The sequence below is a fragment of the Ornithodoros turicata genome, chromosome 4, assembly GCF_037126465.1.
Source record: "Ornithodoros turicata isolate Travis chromosome 4, ASM3712646v1, whole genome shotgun sequence".
In the NCBI taxonomy this organism is placed as follows: Eukaryota; Metazoa; Arthropoda; class Arachnida; order Ixodida; family Argasidae; genus Ornithodoros; species Ornithodoros turicata.
In genome coordinates, this window is record NC_088204.1 from 24,390,688 (window position 1) to 24,411,578 (window position 20,891).

Consider the following 20,891-nt stretch of genomic DNA (forward strand, 5'->3'; position numbering starts at 1 on the left):
GGAACTCTATGCCATCCTTTTCTTTCTACAACACATCGCTGATTTTACACCCCGGGAATGGGCAGTCTTTACAGACTCCAAATCTGCACTTCAAGCAATTGAAAATTCCGGCATACGAGGCCCATCCGCACCCCTAGTCACAGATGTGTTAATGGCTTACCACACTATCTACGCAGCAGGCCACGGGCTAGTTCTCCAGTGGGTTCCAGCCCATTGTGGTGTCGTGGGGAACGAGCAGGCCGACAGTGCCGCAGAAGCAGCACTCTCGTATCGGAAACGGACCAGTATTGTTCTGCTGAGAGGAGACCGCCGTTCAATTCTGCGACGCCTAGTGACACCCCTGGCTTCCCGCCAACGGACAACCGACATTCTTCCCCCCTCTATGTTGAGCAGAGCTGATCCAACGCTCGCTTTCCGCATGCCACGAAACACCTTTCGTCAAGATGCTGCATTAATCCACCGAATGCACCTCGATGTGGCCTTTACAGCTCAGTGGCGTTACCGCTTGAGACAAGTTGACTCTCCCACCTGCTGCCACTGTGGTGCTCTTGAGGATCTGGAGCATATTCTTCTTCATTGCCCTCACTACCAACCTTCCCGAACCACACTCTTCGAGTCTCTTCGTCAGCTGGACTCTCGTCCTTTCTCCCTGTCGAAATTGCTTGGTCCCTGGCCCAATCCAGCCCAGCAACGCTCTGCGCTCAAAGCTCTTCTGACATTTCTGAACACCATCGGACTTCGATCGTTATTGTGAAGGGGCTCGTTATTTTATTCCCCCCATTCCCACCACCAATAGGGTAGAGTATCGCCTGTAGCGATGAAACTCCCCACTCTCCAAGGTCAAAAATAAAGTTGTTGTTGTTATAATGACGGCATTAAGGCTGTCGGTGGCCCCAGGTGGCGAATTTCCCCATTTATCATCATCAGTGTATTCTTTGTTATTGTATAATGTCACGCTAACAGCGCTCTTAGGCCGCTCAATCAGTGGATAAAATGAGTTTAACATGATGTTCTAGGAACCCTTTGTATAACATCAATTCCATTCAAGCATTTTCGGTTAATAATACAAGTGTGGCATTTTTTCTTCTCTCTCTCTCTATATATATATATATATCTGCAACAAAATAAGGAGCAAGGAAATACGGAATATATCTTTCGCGCTATATATATATATATATATGACTCGGTCGTTCTACTGGTCAACAGTAAAACCGTGCGTGCAGAGAGAATACTACTGCGGTGCCACAATTTCGTTTTTTATGGCCTATACCATGTTCCTTTATAGTTACATAGGGAGCAAAAGAATTACATAACAACTAAGATGTGCGGCGAGGTACACTGTATAGAAAGCGCCATAGTTTAGCTAAATGACAATTTAGTTGAACCATCGACCTATGTTCCGTGACAAAGTGTTCCCAGCTTCCTGTACACAGCAACTCGATAATCTAGGCTGAAAAGAAAGAGCGAAGAGAAAGAAACCGTCAAGGAGGCGAGCTCTCGGACGCAGTAGCCACTCTTTATTTTGTTTTTAGACCCGTCTGTTATCATCCAACGAAGATAAGACATGCGGTCACGTGCTTCGCAACATTCCGAAAGCTTTCGCTTGCAGGGATCGTCGGCTAGGCAGACGTGACGGTAGCAAATGTCACGTGGTTTAGTTACAAAGAACTGCGGATGCTAGTAAACAGTCAGTGCGGCAAATCAACGTAGTGCTGGTCCAAATATATTCACTATAAAAATAGTCAAGCACACATACACCGTCACACACGGCACATGTTGGACTAGTTCAACGAGAACCCGCTTGGTTCGCAGCGAGCGCATAGCGCCGGAGCTCAGGAGCTTGGCTTCAAAACAGGGGCATCGCGCATTCCATGTATTGAATATGGCGGTAAGCACACCAGTCCTTCTAGCCCACCATAGCAAAACAAAGAAAACAGTTTTCCGACGGTGCCGCCATTCCTTGGCGGGAGCGAACGTAACTCGATCGAGTGAGTCAGTCTTAAAGGGACCGAAAAGTGAATATAAACCTATCGAAACTTTATGTTCAGCGAAAAGCTTGAACCTTCGAAAGTTTAAATATGAAAGAACTCCGCTGAAATCGCTGTAGTTTTTCTGTAATCGAATTTTTCATGATTGCATGTCCAGGGACCTAGAAGGAAACCGAGCAGTCTGTCAACAATTGCATGACCCCGCGCCATCTGTCGAGGACGCATGTAATACGCGCACTTCCGTGCGCTAATCCGGCGAAAACGAAAATGGCAGTGGGCATTTGTGACCACTTTCTACGTCGAGAATGTCGAGCCTCTTGAACATGAGTGTGCTGGAATTCCGCATTCGAGGACTATCGCTCACACATAACTGTTGTTCGTGCGTTAGGGTGGTGGAAAGTGTGTTCTTCGCAGCAGAAGATTCCTCGTCCAGAGATTAGTCGGAGTCACATTCGTCCTCAGCAGTAGCTCACCGTGCCGTGAATATGGACTGCTTTGTGAAATTTCCATGTATCAGGGAGAAGCACTTGTGTAAGCCGAAACAAGCGCTGTTTTTTCGTCCTGCAGGTGTTCATGTGTGAAATGCAAACCGACGGATACTACGGATGGATACTACGGTTTTTGCTGCCGAGAGGTAGAGAATGCGTGTGGAAGGCAGACAGAGAATTGCATCAGAATTACCGAATATTTCGAAATACTATGCCTTGACACCAAAGTACTGCAAGTGTCTTTTACATACATCCGAGAAACCGAAGAGCAAACTGGACGGAAAACCCTTATTTCTGCAGGAAATTCCGTTATACCACCTGTCTTCCATTCACAAGAAGCATATGGGGTGCTCCGAGGAAATACAATAGAAAGTACTCCACTGGACCTCGATCTGCGTCATGCATGCAATTAGGGGTGCTTTCCTATCAGTTCGCAGACTTGTAGAAATGTTGATGTCAGCATATTATAATTACTAGTTTGTTCCTGGAGGGTTAAGTAACCTGTGGGCATAGATGTATTTGTAGGTTATACTCATGTCTCAATTGTATATGTGAGGAGTAAGTAAGATAATTTTCATCACTGTCATTCAGCTGAACTTTGTTCATGACTTTTTAGTATACTTTTTAGTGACCACGTTCCCAAATGTCAACTAATATTTGAACCAAGATTGGGATTTAACATTTAATTAACTCTGTTTTGCTAAACGGAGTACTTGTAACTGATTCATTATCACGTCAAAAACTAACATTTGTAAAGAAGGACTTGAGGGCGGACTTCAATTATTATTAACCCTTGATCTGGGTTCAAAGTTAACCATGCACCATTGGTGTGCATAGTACTCCAAAATGGCTAAATAATTGATAGCATAGGTTCTCTGTTACTGTAATTGAGATGTACTTTTGTAAAGTACTTTTGACAGCCCTGCAAATTGAAACTAGCTTCAGTGTACACTACAAATGCATCGTAACATTTGATTGAAATATAATATAAGAGCAGAAGCAACGCTTTGTCACAACTCAAACTATATCTTTCTTTTTTATTGTCCAGGGATTTAGGAAACAGAGTAGGACTCCCTGCCCTCTGATGTTTTGACGTACTTGATAGAGTTGTAAAACCTGCAACAAAATAAACAAGAGATGTATAAACAGTTTTGCCTTTTGCTTTTGAATTTAACAAGGTAGTTATATTTTACCATTTGTTCATTTTTGTATTCTCTGTTGGTGAAAAGATTACAGGAACAATAATGCTGACAGATCAAACAATGACCTGTCAGATGAAGATGAGAACATTTCTTCAGGCATGCTAAGTGAGACAAAAGATATGTACAATGAAGGTTGTACAAAAACAGCAAATCTCCGTCGACTAAAACTTTATATATGTGGATGTTACCACATCGTGTAGTTTCCATACAAAAGTAGGACTAGTCAAGGTTGTTTGGTAGTTGTTGGTAGGTCTTTGGCATGTTGATGTGCTATACCGTTATAGCACATAGATGAGGGGCAAACTCAAGTGAAGATATATTCAACAGAACAAGAAACCGAATGCATGAGTAGAGAAAGGCAGTGCCCATGCAGTGTGTGGTGGACCACACTAATCTCTGAGAAGGTAGGATCGGAAGAGCAATAAAGAGAAATGACAGTTGCGTCCGAGATAGGGGAGCTCTGCAAATTTAGGACCAATATGATGTGGTAAGCTTGCCTGGCTCACTACAGCTTTGACACACATTGAACAATTCGAGTAGCGGGGCCTCAAAGACAATGAACGTTCGCTGTTTCATTGGGCATTCAAGTGTAGAGGATGGATCTCTAGAAAATTAATTAGCGTTCCTTAGTCATAAAGTCATACCTACACCTCAACAGGAAGTATTCTTGTACCCTTCAAACAAGCTAGTAGTACTCATCGGTTTATTCTCCTATTGTTGACGTCATACTAATGTTCTGCACCTGTCCAAAGACTCCAAAAAATGTCACAAAGCCTGCAACACGTAACAAATCTAGTGCTTCCATCTGTGGACTTTGCATACCTGCTTTCAGCTATTTCTGTCATGTCATCTTGAGTACCTGGATCACACACACACGAAGCAGTCTTGCGCCACTTCAACACTGGAAGGCCCCTAAAATTAAATTTGTTGATGTTGACAATGTTGAGTACGGGACAAGTAGGATAACATATGTTAAATGGAATACGTCATCGCTATATTATAATTTATACATGTGTGACGCCTATACGTACCTTAGACGTTGTGTTGAACTCGTCACCTCGGTGAACCAAAATCATTGGGTACACATACATCAGTGTGCTTCGTTACGTCTTCGCAATTCGCCTTCTACGGCTTATTCGTAGTCATCGGCAGCAAAATGAGCTCAGCACACACGACACGACTGCTACATCTAATAACCGAGTGTTTCGAACCACATTCGTTTTCGCGCACTCTCCTGTTTAATCTTGTGGTAGAAAACGCCCGCCGCCGATGGTGAACGAACATGATTTTTGCATCCCCCAACATCTAAACTACACCAGGCATATGTAGGTCTCTCGAATAATTGACATAACAGCCAACAGCCACGAACATGTTATTCACTTATACTTTCTGCTTCGCGCGAGCAACATCAACATGACCAGCCACGACGTAAACAATAAACGCGATAACACAGATGACACAGATGGCCTTGCAGATGGCGCGGCGGATCGTAGCTCGTAGCGGCGAAGTAGCTGAATGCTTTATTAACGTAAAAGCTATGGAAGTGAGCGTAATTTTTAAAATGGCGTTTAGCTGTAAGATAATGTGCGTCAGCTTTGTTCTCTACAAAATTAACTCTCACGTGGTAAGGGTGGACCAATCCCTGGGAGCCCTGGACCCGAAACCCAAGTTGCTCTTTTTCGCCGTTCGCTAGCAGCACCGCCCATGTTCCGGCAATCTTCAAAATATTTATACGTAAAAAATATGCCGAATTGACAAGTAATGCTTTCTGTGTCTTATCAAACAACGATGTTGTGCACGACAGTGGGCAAAAATATGGGGGTTATTTTTCACTTTTCGGTCCCTTTAACAAAAGAAAAAAAAAAGAAAGGAAAGGTTAGCCAGGCAAAGAGCCGCCTTGTTATTCTGGAAAAAAAGGGGAGAAACGAAAAAGAAAAAGAAGGAAAAGGGCGAATCGAAAAGAAAAGGAAGGAAAAAGAAAAAGGGGAAAAGAGGGAAAGAGGAAGAGGGAAGAAAGAAGAAAATACACAGTAGCACAACGGTTACATGCAGTTCACGAGCATATATATATATCCGTATGTGATATTCTACAGAAAACGACGAAAATCTACACGACTACCGATTTCCGTTATTGAGGCACAGCACTCGACATCCAAACTGGAAATCTGAAGACACAAGCAACTGCCATCGGATTATGCCTACTCTGCAAGTAAGTGGCTGGTACACGGAGGCGTTGAGACCCACATCGAAGGCACAAAAAGTGCGAAAGGAAGTACACAATTGTTATGTACACCAAGGAACGTTCCAAGTTTTTGCTGGTGAAGGAGCTGTCCGTAATGTAATGTAGAGTTCCAGAATACACAGATCATACTGCTCAGCTGCGAACGATTCTCAGAAAATAAAAAACTACGGAGTGCATTGGACAAATACACCAACGGTCCTCTCGACATCAAGAAAGCACACGCGGTGTCAGTCAGCCGTCTATCGGAAGTCATTTACACCCTGTGATTTCTTTCCCTAGACCTCTCGTGGAACGTTAACCCTTTGAGAAATCTGGTGCGAGATCTGGCTATCCTTAGTGTGCTGGAGTAGCCGGTCTTAATTTAGAGTTGTTTAGTTTAAAATTAATTTAGAGTAATTTAGAATTGGGCAAATGCCTCTATATTTTGCTTTTTTAAACCTGACTTGCACCGAAGCTGCGGAAAAAGTGCGAGCGCGTCTGGCAACAGTCCCCTCGTTGCTAAGGGCAACGGAATGTGTATCGCGTGAAGCAGACGGTGAGCGCCGCGTCCATACCTCGAAACCACCGGTACAATCGATGGGAACATAATACGAAACATGTCCGTAAAGTTGAGGGATAATTTAACGCCGCTTTTTACCTTTCACCTCAATCAAAACATATTGCAAAAAAGAGTGACAGTAGGAAAATATGACGGTGTCCATCCGTGTCTCACAGCTGTCACGGCATCTGATAAGGTAAGTGGGACGTCGTTGTTTGAGCTTAGATGTAAAGACCAAGCGAGGGTAGTTATAACAGTTTTCGGGGTGCCAACTGAGGGGGGGGGGATATGTTTAATGCTGATAAAAAAAGAAGTGAAAAGAACTGAGGAGATCAGTAACAGTGTACAGCTAGAGGAAATTCTAAACGTTAGACGCTTTTGCCCCGAGTGCCTGTTAGCATTTGCGCTGTCGCAAAAATGATAATAATAATAATTGGGGGTTTACGACGCGAGGCAACTGAGATCATGAGCGACGCCGCAGCGGTCGGTCTGTGGATTTCTTTTGCCCACCTGAGGGTTCTCTAACGTGCGATGAAAGCTCATCATACGGCACCCCGTATTTAGCGTCCCTCGCGGAAGACGGCGTGTCTAAGCAACTTGTTCCCTGCCACCAAGTTGTTGGCGTCCTCGGCCGGGTTCGCAATAAGGAATTTTAGCAAAACTTAACTGCGCGCGTTAGAGACACATTTGAAGCGAACCGTGCACTATGAGTTCCGTTAATTTTCCAAACAGTAACTGGCTAACAACGGACTACTTCTGGGTAAGTTCGAGACGCAAAACATGCTATATGTGCTTGGGCGTTAGACCGGCAACAAAAACAGCGTTCTCTCGTCGATTTTTCTCGTTATTGAATTGCTGTCTGTCAACTCGATTGATGTCCGTGACTCTCGTAGGTCTTGGTGCACAATGCTCAGAGTAGAGGCCCTCGCACGGGTGACAGATGGCAAGGAACTCCCACTGGAGCGTTGTCGGACGTCTCTGTGTTAAATGTGAATCAAGCCGTGACTTCGTTGGCTGCCGGGCCCTTGAAACCTGGTGCCAAGGAAGACGCCCTCGTCATTGGGACACCGACTGCCGTCTTGGCTTACGACGTGGAGAACAATAGTGATCTTTTTTTCAAAGAGGTGAGAGTTGTACCCGAATGAACGTTCCTCAATGCATGCGGTCCCTTATGTCACAAGCTCTATAAGGTTGCAAAGGGTAAGCCTTACAATTGTTTCCTGCAATCTTTGCGGACTTGACGGCGGCAAAACTTTGACAAATGACAAGTTTTCTGCTTTAAACACTGCAGTTCCCCAGTGCTGGAGGTCTTACGGTTCCCGTTACAAAAAATTTAGGGGAGGTGTCTCCGTCCGGAGTGGTCCGCGGGGTCCTGTGCGAGGAGCTTACTGACTTTTAATTTAATTTACCCCATTAATTTATTAAATAAATATATTAAATGACTAATAAGTAAAATTTACGTTAATCACATTGATTTAATCCTACACTAAACCGTAACGCCCAAACGTTACATGAACATAAACGACCTCAAAGACGTAAGTTCTGCACTGTAACGCCTAATTTGTGAAAAGCGCTAGGCATACACCTTTGGTGACACATGACGACTCATAAGTGCCAGAAAAGCGACACGATGCCATACGGGTACGATGGTTGGCGTAGAGACTGCTATGCGGTGAAGCTCTGTTTTAAGGGTGCGGAACGTGTAGCTCGGGGTTCACACTGCCACGTTCGCGCTTACGGGCTACGGGTTGCGGTTACGTAGTACCCATCTCGTTGCCGGCTACCCCCCCCCTCCCGTTCCTCCATCGTTCACATTACTACGTTTCGGCGCTCCATTCCTCCAATGAGGAGCGGCCTCCTAGAGCGCCATCCTTCGGAAGAAAAGTGAAATAGAGCCACAGAGTAGCATGGCGTCCAGTGTCGAGTACCCCGGTGCCGGCTGCTTTGGAAGACAATCAGACATTCCTTGACGATGTTCTTAACTGTTAATGTTCTTAACTTAACGCCATCGTTGACAGTGCAACGTACAACTCATTACTTCGGACTGATTTATTGAGTAAAGATATCACATGACAGACCCACTGCTATGCTAATTATCATCCATGAGTTTTCTTTTTTCGTGGCATCCCTGTAGTCGCTTCTTTTGCTATTGTATAGCCAGGGAAACTTCTCAACTAGGCGAATAGAGCTTCTAAGACATCCAATGTTTCCGCCATCCTTGAAAGGGGACGCGCGAGACAAAACGCTTGCGCGGCATTCGAACTTTTCTGCCATCCTATTGGCCAGTGCGCTTACGGTTACGGAGCTTGCGGGAGAAAAGTTGAAGTTGCTTCAACTCCTTGCGGAAACGATCTTGCGGGCGCCGTCTCTTCGTCATCATGGCAACCTCCACCGTAAGCGCCCGTAACCCGTAGACGCAAGCGTAAACGTGACAGTGTGAACCAGCCTTTAGACTTGTCGCGATTGCTTTAACAGGTATCAGCATAGCGGTGACCCTCTGTCGCACTGAAATTCAACCAGAAAACGACTCTTTCACCGTGAGAACGTAGGCACAGTAAACTTTTTTACACTTTTTTGGTGTAAATGGCTTATCCCATGGCGCACACCGTTTTGGTGTTGCCTTTACACTCAAATGATGGGTGTTTTCTAATGCACCCTTCAGTTAAGTGTATTCCTAATAAAACACTGTTATAATGGGTGTTTAAAAACAAAAACACCCTTAAAATGGGCTTTCTATTGAAAACACCTTTTATGATGGAATTATTTGCTAGCGAATATTCCCTCGCAAATAGTGTAATAGGAGCTTCCGCGGCAGCATACCGACACCACCGGCCGAGACATACAGTTCGACGTTCTGGCTTCTATGGCAAGCAGCACAGCGAACGGGGTAGACTTCCAGCCGTGGTTCCATCGTAGAACCTAAACCGGAGTGCAATGCGTCGCAGGCACGCCTCGTTAGCTTGTTTACACTGTGGGACCAACGTGAGTGCAGAGGCATAAAGAGACCTGGGGCACCCTCAGTAGCCTATATTGGCGTGTCGGATGTATCATATACTGAAATAAAATTTGTTGGGGCACGTTCGTTACATGTGGTGTGGCGGGAAACGTTTGTAACGGTGGCGCGAATGTGTTTTTGCAATTAACACCCACGCTTGCAACGAGTCAAAGGTATAAGCTAAATTTCTAACATCCCTCCCTCTCAAATACTGTGTTTTTAACTCAGGTTATCGTCTATAATGTGATTGCTTGCTGAGCGGAGCTGTAAAACCAGCATAATTTTTCTCTCACGAAATAAAACACCGTTTTTAACACCATACTCCCAATTCAAATGGGTGTAAAAAAGGTGCATTCGACGGAAAACACCTGTTTCAACACCCCACTTTACAGCCTTAATGATCCACATTGGATAAGACGTGGTGTATGTCGATATTACACCTTTAGTAATTTTTTTGCACTCTTTGTGGAATAGAAAAGGGTGTTTTTATAAGAATACACTTTGTTTGAGCAAATAAAGGTGTAAAATGATTTACTGTGCGGTACAATCTTAAAACAGACGAACACGTTTGTATGCGTGCACGTAAAGTTTAAAAGGGCACTAGAGTGCAAAATTTATCCTCGCGGTACGCAAGGTGCCGTTACCTTGACGCTAACGCAAAAGGAACGGGACTCCTCCGTCGCGTGGTTCGTGATTTATGAGGGAAAGAACCTGCAAGGTACCCTTTCCCTCTCCTTCTTAACACAACAACGCCGACTGCGCGGTGCGGACTCTCATTGGGCACCGCAAACGATTTGTCCAATCACCGTGGGAGATCGTGCGAGGAGACCACTCCGAGGCTTCTCCGGGACGTCGGCCTTCTTGAGAAGGAGAGGGAAGCCTTAAATTTTGAGTTTCTTCAGCTCATTAATCGCGAACGACGCATCGGAGGAATAGCATTCCTTTTGTATTGGCGTTAACGTAACGGCATCTTTCGTTCCCGGAGGAGAAGGAGGATAACAAAAAGAAAACATCGGCGCACATAAGACATTGAGAACCAAATGCCGCTTCGAATGATGCCTTTCTCTTTCCTCACTGGTGGTTTTTGTGGCAAAATTGGGGCATACGCCCCTCATCTCTCCTGAAATCAGAAGCGATAATTTAATCATTCGAAGCAGTGATTTATCCATATCTCCCAAACACCCCCAATGTTTGGCAACACCCCCAATTTTTTTTCCTGTGTACCACTGTTATGATGTAACTACCAACTAACTCCGACTACATCGACTCTATCTTAAATAACTAATAACTACTGATTCGAAGCGCATGGAGAACTGTAAGTAGTATCTCTACGTGCACTCTGCATGTTAGATGCTGCACAATGGCCATTCAAACAGCGATGTTCCTGAATTCCAGGTTCCAGATGGGTCAAACACCGTTGTTGTCGGTCATTTAGGTACTCTGAGGAATCCGGTCGCTCTGGTAGGAGGCAACTGTTCCATTCAGGGCTTCGACCACGAGGGACAAGATGTCTTCTGGACGGTGCGTTTCTCCGCCTTGTTGCCATTCTATACAGGGTGCAGTTCTCTGCGCCGGCACACTAAAGCACTACATATGGGTCTCTTGTCTCCACTCAACGCAAATTTACCAACTTGGTGAAAAGCCTGCAGGACTTGGAGTGACTCGTCTTTTTAGCTCTTCCTTTGCTTCTCTTAATTACAACTTACAACCAAAATATTTATTTCGCTCCTGCAGCTACTTCCTCCTTCCGCGTTTTGTGGACTTGGCTATTGAGCACGTGGGCCCTCGGACGAAGCTCGGAACTTCTTAGGAAACACCTGGCGGCGTATCCTAGAAAATGTTGTGCCAACAATAAGACCGGGCATAGACCGGGTTTTCTCACGCACGCAGGGCCTCAAAGAGAACTCGCGATTGAAGTGCCAAACACTTTTCTGGCACAGCTGGTACTCAAAACAAGTTTGTATTGTTGACTGATTAGATGAGTCACAGAATTAGGAATCAGTCTCAAAACAGGATCGTATTGTCAACTGTAGGATAGGACAAGCGAAAGCTTGCCCACGTCACATTTCGAAAATTGCCGAACTCACTCGATAAACGGCTCATTTCCCTGTTGAAAAAACTCATAGAACTTTCTATGTGCAAAGAAATGAGCAATATGAGAAAGGCAATGAGCAATATGCGAAAGGTAACGAGCAGTATGAGCAATGTTATGAGCCGCACGGCAAGGCCAACGACGCGCTATGTGCGCAGATATAAGCAATACGAGAAAAGCAATGAGCAGTATGAGCGACGTTATGGGCAGTATGAGCAACGTCATGCGCAGTATGAGCTGCATTTCGAGCAGTATGAGGAAGGTATGAGCAGTATGAGGAAGGCTGACCGTTTCGTTAACCACCTAGAAGTGCTGGCGCCACAGCGTCTGGTGATGGCCTTTCAAAAGACGCTCGTCACAGTCGGCGAGCCGCAACGGCCGGAGCTCCATTCCCCTTCGTCCGATTCTGTTCAAATTTTAGGTGTATGTTTCCCGTTCCGTGTCCTACAACATTCTATTTGGCTCCTGGATTCTCATCCAAGCCGTTGCGAGTGCCATCTCAGTGCTTGGATGCTTACTTGCTTATTCTACCCTGCTTCTCGGAGCCGTCTGGACGTATTTCGTGGGACTCATAGTCTCCATGCTGTGACAGTGTCTTTGTGCCGTTTCAGTGATCACTGAAGGTGTTTTGTGTGTGTACCTTAGAATCAGCCTACGGAAGCCGTGGCAGGCGTGTGAGCATTACAGGTACGTTGCAGTCCCGTTTTTCCGTTATCGCTCGTTATGTCTGTCGGGTTAGCTGTCTGCAACTACCACATTCGTGGCTTTTTGTGACTTTTTGTGGAAAGCGTTCGCTGATAGCCTTTACATGTATGTATAGAGTGTTTAAAATAAAGTCGTGCACCAGGGCGCACCGAAATAGCACGTTAGCATGCTACAAAAAATGTGTATTTGGATGCCCCAAAGTGAAGGAAGCCACAAACACTCTGTGCCAGCAGCCCGTTGTCGCAGCGAACAAGTACATGCACTCAGTTTTGCAAGCACTACGCAAGCATACTTAGATGTTCAGGACCACGTTCATTGGACATCACCAGCATTAGAGGAAGGTTTACAACTTAATGCTCTGAAGGTGTGATCTACGCGTTGGGATGAGAAACAGGCCGCAATCATGTCCATTTCAGCATGAACCCATACGGTTGTATAAGTTGTGGGAACTGAAATACTTCTAGGCGCAGAAATTTAGCGAAGTTCCAATTTTGTTCTTTCTTTTCAACAGATATCTTCGTCAAATATGCAGAAAAACGTAAACTATCGACATGAAAGGTGCCTGTACAGAAACGGAAAAAGCTCATCAAAAAGCATTTGGCAAGCTTTCTGAGGGACCTAAGTGGCGCCAGTACCTGAATAAACCGGTATTTTGTAATCACGTGTTGTCATTTTAGCTTAATCACGCCATGTTGCGCGTTTGCTCAGACGGTTCATGTGCATTCATGTACATGAATACGCTGTATGAGAATGCTCATATGGGTCACAGGCTATATGAGAGTGCTCATATAGCTCATACATGCTCATAGAAGCTCATATGGTTGCTCATACAATAAACACATATACGACCCTCATATATGTATTGGCATCGTCGTGGAAGACCATCCATATTGGCTGGCTCCCTTTAACGCAACAAACGCACTAGTCTACAACCATCGCAACGCCAACACCCGAAGACGAGCTAACGGCAGGTCTGGGATTGATGTACGTGCTAGATGCCACCTCGCAATAAACCGAAACTCACGGAGAGTTGCTCGTGGGACAGCAGCACGAAGGACATTAGAAGCGGATGGCATATCTACCATTGCTTTCTTCGAAGAGGGTCGCTGATGTCTGCCACCGCCTACCAAACAGGACGGCCCCAAGGACTGCTCTCTCCCTACATAGCACTCTACGGATGCCCGCTCTGACCCTGTTCAGTACCTCAACGGCGGTGCGTGCACGGCCACCGTGCACAGCTATGCAGCGTGCTACCCAGACCTGGTAGTTTATTTCTACCGCCAGGAGTACAAACTGGCGTCTATCGCAGACCGGAACTGGGAGCGAGCTCAGTAGCTGGACCGTGCCCCACCGAATGAACGGAATGCCGTAAAGCACCTCAGCCTTGTGCCACAAAAAAAATGCGGGAGTAGACAGTTGCGAAAAGGGTGCTACGACGTTTCAAAGGTAGGGCAGAAAGGACAAAAAGGCCTGGTCAAACCGAAGCGGGACAACCTGTCCCTGAGAGGTAACACGTTGTGCGCAAGACGCCACTGCAAGCTTAATTGCACGGCGCGCATCCAACTAGCCGGCCGTAATATGCAACCACGCGATCGGGCGAGGCACAGCCGAGCTGGCCGTCGGAAGGAGCTCCAGAAGAGCGGCATAAAACTGCTTGACGGACCAGACAAAGAAATCCTCCGACAGGAATGATGCGCGTAGGCGACGGACGTTCAAAACGTACTCTCTCAAGTGCGAGGCCACAAACTCAGAGCGCAGTCTATTCTACACAAGCGGGCGTAACAGACGTACGTCTGGACCTAAGCAGTATTGCAGGAGATCGTGGGCGGGGTGGCCAGGGTCACTAAGGCCGTCGAAAATTGCCTTTATCCCGAGCGCAAGACACTTGATTTTTACGTGCGGAACCCGCAAACCGCCAACCTCTCTCGGCTGGTATACGTGCACGGGATACCCACTCAGCTCCGTTGCCCGAGATGAACCGAAAGGCCGTACGAGTTGCTGCAAGGAAAACCTGACGAGGAGGAAGGCAAACTGTCCCGTGATACCAGTATTTGCTCAGGAACCACGACGCAGCCAGGCGAGCTGTACAGGTGATAAGGAGCACTAGGCCCCTTAAATCCGTGAGAACCGAGACGCTGCGCTCGTGAACACGCAACCAAGAAACAGAAGAGACCCCAGTCCTGTTATAGTGAATACCGAGAATCCGCACCTCATTCCTAACAGGGATCCAGAATGGAGACGGACAGGAGGGAGTGACATTAATGAACAGCGCAGCGCTTTTTTCTCTGTTGATTCGTGCATTCTCCTCAATCACCGTACCCCTCCTGTGTATTGTCATCAAACAAGATAACTATTTATGGAGGTAGCCTCTTTTACACACACTCTATCTTACATACCAGATAACAACGCCCCAAAGGGAGATTGCTTTTTGTACGTGCTATACCCTGCGAACAATCCTGAAACTCCGGAAGAGTCACTACGGGGGAGCAGTACAGTCCTAGTGGACTTACTAGAACTTGATATGCCACTCACCTTGATCATGATCAAAGAGCCGAGTCGCTGTAAGCCAGCGGTGACAGCACTCCACAAACTCAAATAATGACTGCTCACGGATGATATGTGCACGCAGCCCGGCTCTCACTGCCTGAAAAATAGCCATGCTCCCAACATCTGGGCCACCAAAGGACAGCCGGCACCGGCGAATCCAAATTTGGAAGTTAATCTCCGAAATCAGCAATGCTAGTTGCTTCCTCTCTGCGCGTGCAAGCGGCAACGGCTCCAGGTACCTTACGGTGGCCTAATCAACTGCTGGGAGCCCAAATATTTGCGCCGCCATACTCCACAGTAAAACTGAAATATGGCATCTCAAAAAACAATGTTCTGCTGTCTCAGACATGCCACAAGACGGACAACCGTCCGTGCGACATATCCGAAAACGGTGCAAACGTTCACGCAGTGGGAGGACACCATGGGCCAGCTTCCACTGGAGACTAGCGCGCCGTGCATCAAGCCAGCCAGCAGTGATACGCCGCCAGGCGAATTTCGTTGGCACTGCTGGCCTTGCGGGACCCGGTCGTATTTCCCTGTAGGCGGCGTAGAAATCACGGACGCTCCACAAGGAAATGTCTTCATCTGAGCATTCGACACGCAAGCACCGCACGACAGCAACACAAGCACAAAAATAAGCAGGGAGTACTTCCGCCCTGGGGCGAAGCTCGGGACTTTAGAGGAACCACTTGGTGGCGTATCCTAGGAAATACTGCACTAATGCGCAGGCCGGGTGCTCGGACGCACGGGGCGCCTCAAAGAGAATACGCGATTGAAGCGCCAAGCACCTTTCTGGCACAGCCGGTACTCTCAAGCGACCCAGATCACGGCTTCCGTGGAGTTGAGACCTACAGACCCATTCAACGGATCTGCCCCATAGAAAGCGGAACGCGTGTGGTGTGACAGCAGCTTGTATTTCCGCTGGTGGGGATGAAACAGACGCTAAAAACCACAAGCGACTGTAATGCCATGCTGCCTCATGTGACTGCTCCTCTTCTGTATTCGTATTGCCAACTGTAGGATGGGACATTATGTGTGGGGAAAAATTTATTCATGGGTGACCTAGGCTCACTTCCAAATGTTCATATACAGGCGAGAGGAGGTGACAGGTGACAGATATCTACAATGCTATGTGGTATGAACAGTGGTATGTACATGATGCTCACAATAACGTTCACGGCCGGAAGTCGCGGAAGAAAACAAGGCCTCCCCAAGTGTCAAGGTAGGACAGACCTCCCCATCGTGCACCGAAGCGCTCTTCAGCACTCGAAATCAACTCCTCCTGGAGCACTGCCACAAGAAGACATCTGGCACGCTGCACAAGCGGCAGAATGGGGACATTGCGAAGATTTCGCGTGACAGCGCGGCACCTTGCCGTCCACAGCACCGTGGCTCCGCAGGAGGTCAGAAGCATGCGGATACGGCCATCCGCCGAACGAAGGCCGGTCTGAGCGGCACGGTAGTCCACCGGGCACCGGACGCGAGTTGCCCTGCGGAGAACTTGCCAGAAGGCTCTGGCAACGCGGCAGTCGTAGAGTACATGGTCGTTAGACTCCGAAAGGCGGCAAAAGGGACACGTGGAAAATGCAACAATACCCCAGCGGCCAAGGCGGTCGCGCGTCGGCAGGACACGCCAAGCAAAATTCCACTGCGTGTCTTGGAGTGCGCCGGGGAGCCAGGATGGCACGAATGTCGACCAGCTGATTGCCGCGGCGTGAGCTGCACGGCGGGAAGACTGGGAAGTCCTTGTTGCACGGGACATGTGTGTAGCAAGTGTCAACGGTGGCGACGATGCAGGGTCGATGGCAGGGACGTAGCTGCACACTTGCAGAAAGAAACGGACGACTGCGGCGTGGAACCGACTGGGAGCCTCTGCACTAGGGCCGCTGTTCAAGGGGCTGTCGGGGGCGAGATGACGTCGGAGAGGGCCAAGCCAATACTGTGAGAGCGCTTTTGCAGGGGTAAGCTCTGAACGCAGAATCCGCATCGTCGTACGCAAAGCGAAGGAGCGACAGGCAATGGCGATGTCAGGCAGCCCCCACCCACCCTCGCTGGGAGGCAACCGTAGCATTTCCTGGGAGAGCAAAGCCGTTTTCCGCTTCCAGAAGAAACCCAGAACCGCCGTATTAATCCTGGCCGCCACTGACTGAGGGGGCAGAAGAACGTGGGCGAGGAACCAGAGATGAGCCAGGAACACACATCGTATGAGATATGCACGCTCCCGATACGAGAAGCTGTACTGCTGCGCGCGGTGACATGCATCCTCAATTCGCTGGACAGCGTTCGACCAGTTCAGGGGGCTCGGGCCGGCTTGGTCGAAGAAAACTCCAAGCACTCGCAGGCCTGAGCACCGCCGTAACGGCAGATCTGCTGGGACGGGAAAGGCGCCAAGAGGGAGTATCTTAGATTTTTCCAAGTTGAGTCTGCCTCCGGACACCGCAGCATAATCATCATAAATACGCAGTGCAGACGACAGAGAGTGTGGGTCACCGATGAAGAGGGTAACATCGTCAGCGTAGGCGGAGACTTTCCAGGTGCCGGAGCCTGGGAGAGGAAGACCAACCACGTAGCGGGACGCCTCGACACTCTGCAGGAACGGGTCCAAAGCCAGGACGTAAAGAGCAGGGGACAATGGGCACCCTTGCCGCACGCCGCGGAGCACCGGGAAGCTGGGAGATGTCACGCCAGCAACGCTCATTATGCTGCGGTGGTTCTGGTATAACAAGCGAATCCCAGAAACAAAGGTCTCTGGGAAGCCATACGCCGACAGAAGTCCGAACAGGTATCCGTGGAGTACTCTGTCAAAAGCTTTCGCTTGATCCAGCGACACCAGGCATCCTGACGCTGCCCTCCGCTGGGTGTACTGTAGGAGGTCCCGAATCCCACTTAGGTTATCGTACAAAGTACAACCAGGCACGCCACACGTCTGACTTGGGTGCAGGAGCAGTGGAAGCGCGCCGCTCACCTGGAGCGCGATAGCTGCTGTCACGAGTTTATAGTCGCTGTTAAGGAGTGTAATGGGGCGCCAAGATTCCGGGTTAGACAGACGGCCGGCCGTCTTCGGCACAAGTATGATGGTCCCCAAGCCGAAGGAAGAGGGTAGAATGCCAGCCGCGAAGCCACGGCGTACCACTTCCGCAAAGAAGACACGCAAAACCGGCCAGAATGTAGAGTAAAATTCTGCTGGCAACCCGTCCGGCCCAGGGCTTTTCCCATGCTTTGCCTTGCGGATGGCGGCATCAAGAACTCGGACGCTAATGAAGTCTTCGAACCCCCTGCTCTCATCGGAGGAGAGCGTCTTGAGCGGGAGGGTCCGAAGTGAAATCCCAGACGCCTCCTGGGGGGCAGAATACAGGTCCCTGAAGAAATTCACGTATCCGGCTGCCACCTCGGAGGGCCTGTCCGTAACGGTTCCATCTGGCCGCAGGAAACTCTGAACGGTGGCTTTATCACTTCGTGTGGACGACTCGTGCAAATAGTAGAGCACCTCAGGGCCGGCAACAGAAGCGGACATGTGGCGTTCGCGCCGCGCCGCGGGTAGCGGGCATCTGAGAAGGACGAGACGACGTTGCAGCAGCGACTCCAGATATTCAAGCATCAGCGGGGTAGTCGGGCGCCCACGACGGACAAAGCGTATTTTTGCGGAAATAATGTTGAGCTCATGCGTCCTGTCCCGGGCCCGTCTTCGTCCCCATCCCTGGAAGACACCTCGCACCCACCGCTTGAAGGATTCCCACTCCTGCACTGTGGGTTCTCGGCCGGAAAGATAGTCCCTTATGCGATCGGTAACGTCGGAGACTACGACGTGGTCAAAGAGCAGGGACGGACTCAGCCGCCACGTGGCAACACTACGTCTCTGCACGCGGGAAATGTCGAGAACCAGGGAGACAGCCTTGTGGTCGCTAACATATGTGGCGGCGGACACAAGAGAGACGGAGCAGGTCTTTACGTGAGGTTGCAAAGACGGAGGCACGTAAAAGCGGTCAAGCCGGCTTGCAGAAGAGCCCCGCGACCAGGTGGCCACGAAAGTATCCCCGTGCAGCAGTGTCCAAGCGTCGACAAGTTGAAAAATGGACAGGAGTCGTCTGAGGCTTCGGGCATTCCAGGTCGGCCGACCCTGACCGGGGCCGCGGACGTCACGGGTGGAGTCCGTTACACAGTTGAAGTCGCCCGCCACCAGTACCGGACGGTTGACCCGTACGCTTACTTCTAGCTCGGCGAAAAAACGGTTTGTGAGAGACACCGCAGCAGGAGCGTAGACGTTGACTATTCGATGTTTAGCACTGCCAACGAAAAAGTCCAAACAGATAACTCGGCCGTCACTGTCATATGACACGTAGCTGTCTCGAAGGAGGCGGCGGTTATAGATGATGATGCCAACCCCGGCATCTCTGCCGACGCAAAAGCTGAAGAAGCATGGCAAACCAAAATTCCGCTTGAAAGCAGCAACCTCTAGCTTGTTCGTGAAGTGCACTTCCTGAAGCAGAAGCAAGTCACAACGTAGCTGATATCCCATGTTCACTACCTCCGCCTGTTTTTGGGGGTTCTTAAAACCCTGAACATTCAGTGTCACTAAACGAAGCTCCATAGTAGCAGATCAAAAAATGAGTGTGCTACTAAGATCAGAACTAGAGCCAGAGACGGACAGCTGCTGATCCAGTAGAGGCGAAACGACTCTAGGCCTCCTCTTCTTCTTCTTCCTCTTATTCGAGGCACAGCCGCTGGATCCAGATGTTTGCTGGAATTCGCGCTTGCCATTGCGTTCATTGCACGACATTTGCTCGTCGTCAGCCGCGGGCGGCGACGTATAGGATTCCGTGGATGAGCTGCCCAGCACCGGGTCCTCCGGAGGCCCGGTGTCGATTTCACGCGGCTGCCGCACGACACCAGTCTCGCTGCAGGCTACCTGGGCTTCTTCTGCGGAAGGTAGTTCGGTCGTCACTGCGGGGGCACCGAGAATGGGCGCAGGCACCGGGTGAGGCCCAGGATCCCTGGCCGCCCCCTCAGCCTCAGCATTCTTCTCTGTAAGTGCTGACCCGGAGGGCATCACTCTTTCCACTTGCACCCCGACGATGTCTCCTGCTGCGGTCACTGTCACGGCGGCCGCGCCCTCGGAGGCTGGGCTTGTGGCCACTGCAGGCCCCGGCGCGAGGGGAGGAAAGGCTTCCTCCGTGCGGATTGGGACAGACTGGTTGGCTCCAGAGCGTACTTTGCGCCCTCCAAGTATCGCTTCGGCATAACTGCGGCTCCTCACACAATCAACCGTGGCATGGTTGCCTTTGCAGCGTCGGCACGCAGATGAGCAGTCACTCTGCGGGTGTCCAAACATGGAACAGCGCTCACAGAAAGGGGTAGTACACTCCGCTCGAAAATGACCGGCCTTCTTGCACCTCCGACACACGTGGACAACGCCAGGGTAGTCACAGGTGATAAGGAACTCCCTTACCCTCACGAAATTTGGAACAGGGTTGTCAGTTGACATCTCCATTTTCACCACCCGGGTGCCAGTCTTGGCCTTCTTCCTACCAGGATAGATGACGTCTTGGATATCAATGATTTTGCCGTGCTTGGCCAACGCGTGCCCGAGAAGCTCGTTCTTGAAGAACAGTGGCATTCTCAGACAGGTAACGATGACAGTGCTCGGCCCAAGGGGCTGCACCGGGACAATGTGACCGTTGACACGAACGCCTCCCAACTGACGGATCATGTCGAGGGCTCCTCGCGTTTCTACAGAGGCTTGAAAGACGTTACCGCCTTGATGTTGGACACCGTAGAACTGGTCCTCACCAACTAATTCGACGACGCCGTCGATGAACTGGTCAACGTTGGCATCGTCGGGAAGCTGAATGCTGAACGTCAACTCCCTAGGAGGCGGCTCGCCGGGCAACCGCGTGCCCGGCGACATCGCAAGGCTCAGAACCCCGGTATGGACAAAAGAAATAGTCTTAACAGGAGCAGTTGCAGAACACGTCCGGGCTTGATTACTTCTTCTTCTTCGCCAATTAATTGTTAGTGCGGTGACTCCCGCGAACGGATTGCGGATTGCTCATACAGATGGCTCCATGGTTTTTTCCAACAGGGCTGCATGGTAGAA

The 20,891-nt window shown here is 49.1% G+C and overlaps 1 protein-coding gene across 1 annotated transcript in view; it reads left to right on the forward strand.

Moving 5' to 3' along the window:
• Positions 1–6,448: 6,448 nt before the first annotated feature.
• Positions 6,449–20,891, forward strand: part of LOC135392828 (Bardet-Biedl syndrome 2 protein homolog) — a 68,496-nt gene continuing 54,053 nt past the window's right edge. The window contains exons 1-3 of the mRNA XM_064623530.1: positions 6,449–6,654; positions 7,352–7,582; positions 10,849–10,974. Of these exons, the coding sequence (XP_064479600.1) occupies positions 6,517–6,654; positions 7,352–7,582; positions 10,849–10,974 (495 nt within the window). The 5' untranslated portion in view covers positions 6,449–6,516. The remainder of the gene's footprint in view (positions 6,655–7,351; positions 7,583–10,848; positions 10,975–20,891) is intronic.